Consider the following 13156-nt stretch of genomic DNA (forward strand, 5'->3'; position numbering starts at 1 on the left):
TTCCACATATGTCATTTCACTTGACTTCTAATCCTCTCTTCAGTGCCAGAACAGGGCTCTTTATACAAATGCTGGTAAAAACGAAAGAAGGAAGGAAGGAAGGAAGGAAGGAAGGAAGGAAGGAAGGGAGGGAGGGAGGGAGGGGGAGGGAGGGAGGGGAAATACTGCTAAAAGATAGGCCAACATAGAAAAAGCTTCTTTTTCAATTAAAAAAAATGGAATAGAGCTGTCTCCATAATCAGTTCGGAGGCAGTGATGTAGCCAGTTTATTTTTTTCCATTTCACATTGTTGCTCTTTACATCAATTTTGCTACCTGCTATCATATTTGAAAAACTTTATTGAGACATGTGAATTCTTACTCATTGAGCTAAGAAGCATTCTTGGAAATACATATTGAATGACACACAAAATTTAGGTTTTTTTTTTTTTTTTTTTTTTTTTTTTTTTTTAAATATATTTTATTGATTTTTTACAGAGAGGAAAGGAGAGAGATAGAGAGTTAGAAACATCGATGAGAGAGAAACATCGATCAGCTGCCTCCTGCACATCTCCTACTGGGGATGTGCCCGCAACCCAGGTACATGCCCTTGACCGGAATCGAACCTGGGACCTTTCAGTCCGCAGGCCGACGCTCTATCCACTGAGCCAAACCGGTTTTGGCACAAAATTTAGGTTATAATGTATATTGTTTTATTAAGTAAAAGAAAGATCTTATAATTCGACTAATTCGAAGTTCAAGATATGTCACACTCATTTTCTATTTGTTTACTATTGGAATACATCACAGTTTTTCTCATCTTTACTGAGCTATAACTCACCATAAAATTCACCCATTCAAAGTACGCATTTTAGTGCTTTTTAATATATTTACAGAGTTGTGCAACCATTGCCACAATCTAAATTTAGGCTATTTTCATCAGCTCCCACAGAAACCCTATACCCACTAGCAATCACCCCTCCGCCCCAAGTAACCCATACTTTCGATGTTGATAGATCTGCCTATTCTAAATATTTCATGCACAAGGAGTCTAATACAGCATGTCAACACATAGTGTTTCATATGAAAACCCACCTGAGCTGTATCACCTTAGAAAGGCATAATAGAACATTTCTAGTTGTCAAATCTGGACTTAGATAGGGGAGGCTCTACTCAATAGGAAGAAGGCTTTTATCTCAGGCATGTGCAGAAGTCTCAGAATCAAACAGAAAGGGCTTCTCTGGTGTGGGAGTTGGAGAAGCCAGGGAGCATGATCGTTGGGGTTTGACAGGAGAGGTGTTTGGCTCTGTCACCTCCCTCTCGGGACAAGCTGGTAGGAGGGCATGTTTCCTGTTTTAGTGCTTGCTCGGGTGGCGGGCAGCCGGAGTTCAGGGGCCTGGGGGAGGAGAAAGGACTGACTGAAGTTGGGTCAAGACATCACAGAAGGTGAGAACTGGGCAGCTGTGGCCTCTTGGTCCCTGTAACTCATTTCAGTGGGCTCCCTGCAGGTCAGAGGTTTCCCTGAGTTTTCCTCCTTCCGATGTTGGGCGCTAAAGCAAACTTTCCATCGCTATGTCTAACACCACTTCCCAACGTTTTGGGGCATAAAGAACAAACCTGGTGGTTAAAAGCATGAAGCAGAAGACAAGCTAAAGGGTTATGAGGGCAGGGGGAAGTATTCTATAAGGGTTTAGCTTAGGGAGAGGGAGATGATTGAAAACTTTATTAGGATAAAGTGGGCATAACAACTTTTAATCAAAGTATTAAGGCTTGCTTAATATGAATTTCAGAAAAAAATAGGTACAACTGATCCAAATGGTTGGTTTAGTCCCAGACAACTTCACATCTAACACTGTTTTCATATTTGTCCCAGATTCCACGTTTGAGTGTCTAATACATCCTCTCTCCCCCCCGCCCCCTGCCGCCCCACTGTTTCCCTTAAGTCAATTACACAAACTGAAGGCCTTTCCGGTTCCTTAAGAGAGCCAGTAAGGCACTATGAGAAAGCTACTTATCCTGGTTCTGACCTCCAAAATTCATTATAAAGTTTATTCACTTTCATCAGATTCCTATCTGCAGGTCACATTTGAGGCTATAAAAGTACGTGTGTTGCAATAGATTTTCTCTCTACAGACTTTTCTATTCCTGATGATTTTCCCTTTATTTAAACTATACTTAATTTGCTCATGTTTTTGCCAATTGCTTTTTTTGCTTGTTTGTTTGTTTTACTTCTGCTTTACTTGTTATTTCAAAATAAAGAATTAAAAGATTGCAGTATTTTTTAGTAACTGAATTTAGATACAGCCACTTAAGAGAAAATCTTTCCATTTGAAAAACTGGTTTAAAAATGAACTCCAGTGCCTCTTCTTACCTAACGACTTATTTGGGCAACATCTCTGCAGTCTCTAGACCCAAGTTATTCATCAGTAGTCAAAGCTGTTAGAAATGGAGCAGTGGCCCACCCTGGGGAGTTATCAGTGGAAGCGAAGTTGTTGGTGTGTCTGAGATCTGGAGATGAGTCATGTGCTGTGGGAGTTTCTTTGGCAGCTAATTTTACTTTCCCCGCGGCTAAAGATCACTTCTGCTAACGTTCTGTGCAAATATGATGCTACAAGGCTTTGAAATCTAGGTTAAGTATTCATTCTTTCATTCTAAATAAAGGCCAGTAGTGGGGAGGGAGTAAAATGGGTATGAATCATTTCTAAAAACATTTTACTGTATATTAACTCAATTTCAATTAAAGGACAATGAACATACTTTATTTTTTCTACAGTTCATTGTGCAAGGAACATACCTGCCTTTTTAGCTGAAAGACTGCATCGCGCTTTGAAGGTTGGTCTGGAAATTTCATACATGTTCTTAGCTTCCCTCACGGAAAATGTAAAAACATTGCCATTATTTTTTTTTTTTTTTTTTTTTTACAGAGAGGAAGGGAGAGAGATAGAGAGTTAGAAACATCGATGAGAGAGAAACATCGATCAGCTGCCTCCTGCACATGTCCTACTGGGGATGTGCCCGCAACCCAGGTACATGCCCTTGACCGGAATCGAACCTGGGACCTTTCAGTCTGCAGGCCGACGCTCTATCCACTGAGCCAAACCGGTTTCGGCAACATTGCCATTATTGATGCAATTCCATTCACTTTGATGAGCTCTCTGTTGTAGCTAATCCGTGCCATGGATTGATCATGAGTGTCCTAATCATTATAGCAGTCGGTACAGTAAAGTGTTGACTAAATTACTTCCCCCGGTTCACAGGCAATAGAACCTGTTTTCGAACGGCACACCTCAAACCTGACCCCTTAGGTCCAGTGGCCTCTCAAGCCGCTTTACTTAAAATAGACCAAACTGCCGTGTCTGTTGCCCCTGCTGGATGGTGAGCTCCGGGAGCAGAGGAGTTTGCTTTTCTCTTTTGTATATTCAGACCCTAGCACGGGGCCTGGCACGTAGACGATGCCTGCTCCACTTTCCTTACTGGACATTTCCTAGGGAAGTCCACGTGCACCTTCTGAGTTATGTCCAAAGTAAACGCATCACGTCCCTCACTTCACCTCCCGCCACCCCAGGTCCGCTCCCCTGCCTGCATTCAGCCATCTCAGTGGAAATCCCCAGCAGGACCTGCCCTGGCCCCGCTCCTGAAGTCAGACCACTCCTCCCATCCTTGTTCTGTGCCTCAGCCTCTTCGGCCCTCCTGTCCCGTGACTATGCCAGGTCTCTTCCCACGTCAGAGTCTGTGCATTTGTTGTCCTCTCTGCCTGAAAGGTACCTCCTCCAGGTCTACCTGTGATTGGCTCCTTCTCACCTGTCAGGTCTCTGCTCAAATGTCACCTCCTGAGAAAGTTCTTCCCTGACTCCTCAGGTCAGTTGTCTCCCTTTTAGTCACACTCTGTTCCATAGTTCTCATTACTACTTATTTAAACACTTCATTAATTTTCTCTACTGACCATCTCCATTCATTGGAACGTTAACTGCATGAGGAGAGGTACGGTCTGTGTTGTTCACTATCATATGCGCAGTGCATGAAACAATGCCTGGCACACGGGACACGTTCAATATGCATTTGTTGAATAAATGAATTGTGTCAATGTAACTGCTCGGGAATTTTACGCGTCTCCCTCTCCTTCATTCTGTTCAAATGATACATCCAGTTTTATCCTCTGCCTTTACAAGCATCTCTTAAATTGACCCATTTTCTCCATCGCACCGCCATTTTTCCAGGTCAGGCCATCAACTTCTCTTTTTTATGTTAGTGCCAGAGCTTCCAGTCTCATTCTGTTATCTTCATCCTCCCCCTGCCCCGCACTCCATTCCTCATACCGCTGCCAGAGAGATCTTCGGAAAGCACAACTCTGCTCCCATCTCTGAACTCTCCTCTTGAAAAGACTGCAGTAGTTCTTCACTCTTGGGATAAAGTTGGAACTTCATTTTGTGGCTTATAAGGTCCTGCTTTTCCAGACACGTCTCTTGCTATTCCTCTTCATTATTTGTGTGTCCTTGAGTGCGGCATTCTTTCTTGCCCTAAACCTTCACACCTGCTGTTTTCTCCATTGGAACGTTTTTTTGTGTTTTTGTTTGTTTTTCCTCTTTCTGTGAACCCCACCCCTTCTCCTGTCTGGTTATTTAGGCCTCAGCTTAAATACCACTTTCTCAGACAGACCTTTTCTAATCCTTAATCTTTTTTAGGCTCCCCTCATATGTGTGCCTATAGTACCCAATATTTCTTATATGTCACATTATATTATATGGCCTGTTTTCCTACCTGTATCCTTTGCAAAATTGGAAGTGTCCTGTCTCTGTTTGCAGCATGAGGCATGGTACTGGCACAAAGTAAGCTCTCGATAAATATTTCTTAAACAAATTAATAATGAGGTTTATGTTCAACGAGGGGAGGAGAGTCACCACGGTGGACTATTTTGTGCACCGTTATCTGCTTCTTATAAATATAGATTTATACGCTGTTCTCTGGCTGATTTGTGCTGTGGATGTCTACATCTCTTAACAGGGTGCTGGAACCGATGAGTTTACTCTGAACCGAATAATGGTTTCCAGATCAGAAATTGACCTTTTGGACATTCGAGCAGAGTTTAAGAAGCGTTGTGGCTATTCTCTATATTCAGCAATTAAAGTAAGTCTCTTCTTAAAAACAGCAAAACACATTTTGCCTTTCTCTCCCTATTCTCTTTCCCTTACAATCCTTAGAACATGGAGATATGTGACTTAGATTTCTCTCTCTTTGTCAGTGTGTAAATGTGTAGTGGGAGCAAAACAGCCCTTAAACACAGAGACTGTTTTCAGCTCTAGAATCTCAGTCACGTGATAGATACCCACTTTTTTTTCTGTTTAGTGGCCACTAATTTTTCTTCTTTTTTGAATTGCATATGCAAATTGTTTACCTATTGTTATATTGCACTGTTTTTATTTATTTTACTGTTTCTTTATGAAAATGACAGGAAAGAAAACTACATATTTTAAATTTCCTCTTTGTTTCACACAAAAGATAGCATGGTTCTGCACCTCGGAGTTCTTTTCATGGCAGTATATCAGAAAAAGGCTTTCTCAGTCTTTTAAATAGCTGTGTATCATTCTATTATTTATTTATTTATACCCACCACATCAACAGATGTTTTCAGTTTCTTGCTATTGCAAACAATGCTGCCATATGCATACACAATTCCCTAAGGTACAAGTGTATCTGTGGGATAAATTCGAGCAGTTTTCTCCTGAGATAAATTCTCAAAAGTGTGTAGGATTGCTGAGACAGATGTGAATATATTTGTAATTTTGGTAAATATTACCAGTTGACTTCCATCTGTACTTCCATGAAGAATATATGAGTCCTTGTTTCTCCACAGCTTTGGCACAGAGGGTGTTTTTAAGCTTTGGGTTTGTAAAATCTGATAGGTGAGAAATTGCATCTCAGTATAGTATTAGTATATCTTTTTCTTAATATGAAGAAAACCAAACATGTTTTCATGTTTTAAATGCCATTTGCATTTCCCTTCTGGTAATTTTTTCTATGTTACTTGCCCATTATTCTATTGAAATTTGGGTTTTAAAATTTTTTGAGGGGGTGTCAATTTCTAAGACCTCTTTTCATGTATGTTAGATTCACCTTTTGTCTATGAATTATAGCTATTTCCCCCAGTTTGTTGTTTTTCTGTTGACATGGCTGAAGGTGTTTTTTCATACTGTTTGGCACCAAATAGAATTCATCAATGTTTTCTTTTACGGTTTCTTGATTTAAAAAAAAATTAATTCCTTACAGTCTGGATGAGAATCCTTAAATATGTTACATAACTTCCTTTCAGTTTTAAAGAATGAAACCAGTTTTCATTGTCCTCAGATCTTAGTTGATATTATATATGTAGATAAACCCCAAATAAATGACAAATTATAAAGAAGTAAGACCTGAAAAAATTGTGTAAGAGGCTTCCATACATGGAACTAATGGTAAAGCCACAGTCCCAATAAGAATATGACAACTTGCAAACGATGAACGAAGGGGCTAGCCCCCATTGAAGATTGTTCTTTACGTCAGCCTCCAAGATGGCACCCAGGCCATGAGTGGTAGAGAAGGGTGGTCCACGCTGGGTTCCTGAACAAAATGGAAGCCCAGGTTGAAGAGCAAGCCATCACATTGCCCCAGCCTCCAGAGTCACTGGCTAGGTGCAAAGATGGAGTCCAAGGCCGGCTTCACAGATGTCCTACAGGCTCTCTATGCCTCAGCCTCATCCACCTAACAGCTGTCTGGAGAAATCAGCTTTGGCGATCATTAGCCCAGACATGAAGACAAATGGATCTCAATCAGTGTAGAGTCACTGAGGCCCGAGCTCAGAGGTGGCACCCAGAGGACAAACCTAGCCTGAGAGAAGGACACGTTTGCTCTGAGCACCCGTGGTCCGGAGTCGGGTGTGGAGTCTGAGCTGTCCAGACATCCGGGGCCTACCTATAGGATCGTCTTATGAACCCTGTGGATTCTGATCCTGGGACCAACCTCCCTCAAGCCTATCTACAAGGCTGGAGTCCCATGCTATGCAGGAGACGAAATCCAGTTGCCCACCGAGGACTCCTCCATTCTGTCCGCATTCCTATGTCACCAGGAACAGCTGAAGCCCATGGCCCAGCCTTTGAAGTGGCCCTGCCCAGCAGAGCTTCCCTTGACCACCTGTTGGCGTGGGCCTTTGGGCAGCCACCCTGAGAACTTTCTGGCCTCAGGCTCCACAAATGGTGTTACGGTGGATGCATGAATGAACATCACTCAGTCAACTGGAGTCATAAATCAAAATCCCCCCCCCACCCTATTTTTTTGTTCTAGCCAGGGCTTTTGCTTTTTACTAAACCTTTGCAGAAAGAGATGCATGCTTACGTTGAACTCAGGAACTTACTCAAAAAGGCAACTCTCAGACTGCGCCTGGGGCTTAGCACAGATTTCATCAGCTGCTCACACTCAATGCAATTTGAATCGATCCTGACACATTACAATCATTTCAATCAACAGAGGAAAATTCAATAACGTTAACCATATTGTTCTTACTAAGGCAGAAAAGTAGACGCATGACTTTTATAAGGATTGTCAGTAACAAGATTGAAACATAAAGAGGGCTCTCGGTTCACCCTCAGCAAACCAGAAAATTAAATTAAGCAGTAGCTCTCCCTCCCGCAGTGGTCTGGGTAATTGAGGCTGATTGTATTAGGAAACATTTAAACTATGGGTATCTTGATAGAAAATAAAAATTCATTGCTGAAGAGTTCAGTTTGTAATTTAGAATTATATAAGGTGTCTTCATTTCTACCACCTGAAAGTACATTATTAGGCGATATCATTTTCACTACTGATGAATAAGATCTTTTCAGTTGATTTCATTTCTGTCATTCAGGCGCTAGAGTTTCATTTTGTATATTGTCGGGGAGGAAGAAAGTTTCGCCTGGTCTAATGATTAAATCTACATGAGACATTAATAAAAGAAAATAACCAAATTTAATTGCATACGTGTGCATGGGAACCCCACATATATGAGAGAGTCAGAAACCTCACATACAGGAGAGTCTGAGGGATAGAAAGGTAAAATGAGCTATATCTGACTACCTCCTGGTCATATATGAAGTGAGATGCCATGGGGTTTCAGAGGGTCACTGCAGGGCGATAAGAACAGACTTCAGTAAGTTGTAGTTTGCTCTGCCTTATAGATAGGTCAGAAAGGTTATCTCTGATAATCTCTTATTATCGGCAAAACCCCCAATTCAAATTCTTCTCGGTAGTTAAGGGAGGGCAGAAGTTTCTCTTGAGCCCACAGGGTCTCTGTTGCCTTTAGTTTAAAATAATCTGCATCCCACAGAGGCATATTTTGGAATGACTCATTCTGAACCCTACAATATCAGCCTGGCCTTTAGTTCTGTCTTCCTCTCCCTTCTGCCTGTTATTTAGACATTTCTCTGCTCATTAACACCTTTCTCGGGTGATGATTGGTGGGGAGTAGAGAAAGACATAGGTGAAAAATGTGTATCTCTTATTCACTAATAATAAGATATTAAGAGCATATTTGGATGGAATTGCATTTTTGGTAGATTTCCTTGGTCAACAGATTAAGTATCTATTTAACAAATAGTGCAAGTCCAGGCTCTTTAAGGGAAAGCATAGTAGTCACTTTCAATTTATAATCTGTGTGAAGTTAGGTGGGCATAAATAAAATAATTAAAAGATAATAATATGAAACAACATACAATTAAATATTGGATTATACAGAGGAGGGTAATATAGGAATTGGGAGTAAAAGAAGTTTGAGATTAGATAGGGAAATAAGCTAATAAGCATGTGTTGAGTGCATGCTGGTCAGTGGGGTCTCACAAGTAAATGCTCTAGAAACATGTATGGTGAGAAGTAGGAGGGGAAAAAGGAATAAGTCACTTGAATTATTAGAAGGTCTACCTTGGGGAGTATTGAAAAATAAAATCCAAATAGCAAGATGAATTCAGTTGAAAGAGAGCTCTGAGATCATGGAATTTGTATTTCATTTATTCAATTAAAAATATTTACTAGCCTAAACCGGTTTGGCTCAGTGGATAGAGCGTCGGCCTGTGGACTGAAAGGTCCCAGGTTCGATTCCGGTCAAGGGCATGTACCTGGGTTGCGGGCACATCCCCAATGGGAGATGTGCAGGAGGCAGCTGATCGATGTTTCTCTCTCATCGATGTTTCTTTTTTTTTTTTAAATATATTTTATTGATTTTTTACAGAGAAGAAGGAAGAGGGACAGAGAGTTAGAAACATCGATGAGAGATTTGACCTATAGGAAGGTTTGATTCATATCTGAAAGGCAGAGGTTGTGTGTGTTGGGAGAAAGTAGAGCATTCTATCAAAAGGAGTCACAAGTGAAAAGCCCTAGTGTTGGAGGAAAAACAATGAAAAATGAGGCTGAGGGACCAGGTCACAGAGAACCTTTTTAACAATGTTTAAAGATTTTGTCTTTAGCTTAAGAGTAGTGGGAAGCCACTGAAGAATGTTCGTTTTAAGCACATAGTGTCGTAATTAGAAGTACACTTTGAAATGGTCCCTGAGACTGTGGAGGATGAATTGGACAGACGATAGAAGAGATGTGGAGTGATAAGTTATTAGACTGGTCATATTAGAGTAGCTATGACCGGGTAGTGCAAAGTAGTAAGCAGACCTACTGGCAATGCAAAGAGAAGAAAGAGCAAAGACTTCAGAGATATTTAGGAGTTAAATTAAGACACTTGATGTGAGGAGCAAGGAAGAGAGATGTCAAGGATGATGCCCAGGTTCCTAACTTGGGAAGCAGATAATTGTGCCATTCCCTGCAAAGGTCAGGATTTAGGTGTCAGCTTTTTTTGTTTGTTAGTTTTTTCTGGAAGTGGAGGAGAAAGTGCAGGGGTTTGTTTTTGCACATGTTGAGTTTGAGATGTCTTTGAGCTGTAAATGGAGATGTCAAGTCAGTAAGCTGGTGGTATAAGATACATTTTCAGGGTCAATTATGTTATTGAACCCTTGGACACAGATGAAAATCCTCTAGGAAAATACAGATTGAGAAGAGAAGGAAGCTGAGAACGGAGATATAAGCATTACTAACAATTAGTGGCTGGATCACAGAGGATAAGCCTTCAAAGAAGACAAAGGTGGAGCTGCCAGAAAGGAAGGAGAAAAGCAGGGCCTCCGTACAGGGCTACCTGCTGTGTATATGGTGGTAACTGGACTAGATTTACAAAGCAAAAGAATTAACAACTTGGAGAAACAGATTGATGAATTTAGAGCCAAAGAAACTATGACAAGAGATGAGAGCCCAGAGTAGGTTGGTTGTGGTCAGGATGGAAAAAAAGAGTAACTTAAAAAACACCACAGGAATTAATTGGGAAGCTGGATTAAATGTAAAGGGTAAAAGATGGAATCAAAGTTGGGAGAAGAGAGGGCCTCTGTTAAAAACAGGCCAATAGAAACATTTAGTTAGTTTCTTTCATATATATATATATATATATATATATATATATATATATATATATATATTTCAGAGAGGAAGGGAGAGGGACAGAGTGACAGACAAAAACATTAATGATGAAAGAGAATCATTGATTGGCTGCTTCCTGCACACCCCCTACTGGGGATCAAGCCTGCAACCTGGTCATGTGCCCCTGACTGGAATTGAACCTGGGACCCTTCAATCTGCAGGCCAAATCCACTGAGCCAAACCAGCTAGGGCAGTTAGTTTCTTAAAACAATTAATATGGCCTAATTAGGAAAGCATGAATTATGTTCAAAGGTTTTGAAATTACACTACCTTTTTTTGTGATAAAATTTCTAAAATACCATATAAATTGAATAGCTATTTTACCAGAAGACATAAGGGAATAGAGATAGGAGAAAAGGATGACTATTTGTTTAGTGTCTACAGTGGATCAGAAATTTGTTTGTTTTTAATCCCAAATCTCAGTACTTCATTGTATACTTACACAGACAGGACTATATAGTCTGCATAATTTCACTTAATATCTCAGCTATACCAAGGCTCCCCTGTTTTGTAGCAGCACCCTCTGAAACATGTAGCATCTTGATTGTTGGGCAAAGGGAAGAAATATAAAAAATATAAGCAAGCAGATGGAATTCAGTTGAGCATCAGATATTTTTCAATGCTTCTCAAATATATCAGAGATATTTCGTTGATAGTACAGGGATCATATTACTCTTTCAAATCTGTACTTTCAGTTTCTTTTCTGCTTCCCCCCCCCTTTATTGTTGGAAGTATTACAGATGTCCCCTTTGTTTGTTTGTTTTGTTTGTTTGTTTGTTTGTTTTTCACCCACCCCTTCCAGGCCTTCACCACTCTATTGTCTGTGTCCATATATGCATGTAAGTTCCCTGGTTAATCACTCCACACCAGAAGATATCTGTGTGCTAAGCTATTTAGATACACTGGTATTTTCTCAACTAACTGATAGAACCCCTAATAATTTTTACAACTTTGTGATTAGAGGGAGTTGTTTAGTGCAAAACTAGAGCACTTTTGACTTGTCAGCAGTTTGAGAAATTATTACTTATGGCAGAACAAGACTTAAGAAAACCAATAAGGGAAGAACTAAAAACTGGATACAAAAAAGAATGTATGTTAATGCCTGTCGTGTCTTATGAAAGCAATGCTTAACTTCTTTTCTAAATAGCCTTTCTTCATTGCTTCCTTTGATTAACTACTACTTAACATTCACTCCAATGTGAAACTTAAATGATAAGAAATGCTCATCATTTGAGTTGCCTTGAATAAAATAAGAATAATGTGAGATTTTTAGACAATTTAGTTTCAAAGCCAAGTTTTACCTCCAATGCTATACAAACATTTCTTTACCTCCTTTGTATAGTAAACATTACATCTTAGTACTTTAAGCCTCAATCTCACATAGTATGTTTTCTGAATCAAGATCTTTTTGGCTAGTCCAGGGGAAAGGAAATCAGAAATATACTCTTTGGGAATGTAGTTCATTTCACTTTCTTAAGTATAGTATGGTGTTAAGGAGCCAGGAGATCTGGGTTCAAATCCTGCTTCTGTTGCTTATTATATGATATGGCACAAGGTTTCTAACCTCTCTTTTTCTCATTTTACTGATGTGTTAAATGGAGATACTTATGAACCTACTGTTTGAGTTCTTCTAAGGGTTAAAGTAATTGGTAATTACTTACCAAGTGTTTGGTAAATAATATATATTACTAAAACTATGATTTTTAAAGTTTTGCTTAAAAATTAATATTATGTAATTATATAATTGATGAAAATATATTTTATTAGACCCAAATTGCAATTTAATTGAATTACATCAGGAAGAATTTAAACATTATTGTGAAAAAGGCGCTAGGCTGAAAAATAACTACACTCAGGTATGAATGAATGGTGGAATTACAGGTGCATTTTGCTAAATGGTACAGGTCATGAGTCTTGCACCCCAGTGAACCCCCTAGTGCTACGAGATTTGGTTCCTTTATGGTCCCCTCATTGTTTATGCTGTACCTGTCCTTCTCCCCATCCTGTTCTTTGCAGTCGGATACTTCCGGAGACTATGAAGCCACACTCTTAAAGCTCTGCGGAGGAGACGACTGAGTTACGAACATCGTCTGCCAAGGTTGCCTGCTCCCACGGTGGGCTTTTCCAACAGCTCTGCTCACTTCTTTCTCAAGTGTTTAAAAGTACAAGCAAGTATAAACAGCAGCCTGTTTTCCTAACAGATTTTCATTGTTCCATAACAACAACGACACAATTGTTTTAGAGCATCTCATCCTAATGTAGCAGTTTATTAATGAAAATTTAAAATGATGTGAAGACTCTCCTAATACTATCTAAAATTATATTTCTGCTTAGGAAGTGAGAATCTTTGAACAGTTCTAAAATATCAAATGCAAAGCAGGGTAATAAAAATTGTTGCCTTTGTTAAATTGTCTGTTTTTAGCGTCTACTGACATTGTTGGTACCTGGTGCCAACAACTAATTATCTTTGATAACATGCTTTTGTTACAGAAGCTGTTGCTGCTTCACTCTATCTATTACCGTATTAATCACATTTATCTTTAAGAAAAGGAATAAAAATGAAGTTGTATGTGATCCTGCCTACTCTTTCTAGTCATGATCAAGCTTCATGAGTGACAATGCGTAATAAGTTACTTAGCCGTCAGAAAACATGTGTGGAACTA

General features: G+C 39.8%; 1 protein-coding gene across 6 annotated transcripts in view; it reads left to right on the top strand.

Annotated features, from left to right (window-relative positions):
- ANXA3 (annexin A3) overlaps positions 1-12901 on the top strand; it is a 48890-nt gene extending 35989 nt beyond the window's left edge. For 3 of the 6 annotated variants that reach the window (XM_023750320.1, XM_006084520.3, XM_014451973.2), the window contains 3 exons: positions 2752-2810; positions 4980-5102; positions 12510-12901. In XM_023750320.1, the coding sequence (XP_023606088.1) occupies positions 2752-2810; positions 4980-5102; positions 12510-12569 (242 nt within the window). In that variant the 3' untranslated portion in view covers positions 12570-12901. The other 3 variants (XM_023750322.1, XM_023750323.1, XM_023750321.1) reach the window with 2 other exon arrangements.
- Positions 12902-13156: the final 255 nt, after the last annotated feature.

The sequence above is a fragment of the Myotis lucifugus genome, unplaced genomic scaffold (genome assembly GCF_000147115.1).
Source record: "Myotis lucifugus unplaced genomic scaffold, Myoluc2.0 scaffold_12, whole genome shotgun sequence".
In the NCBI taxonomy this organism is placed as follows: domain Eukaryota; kingdom Metazoa; phylum Chordata; class Mammalia; order Chiroptera; family Vespertilionidae; genus Myotis; species Myotis lucifugus.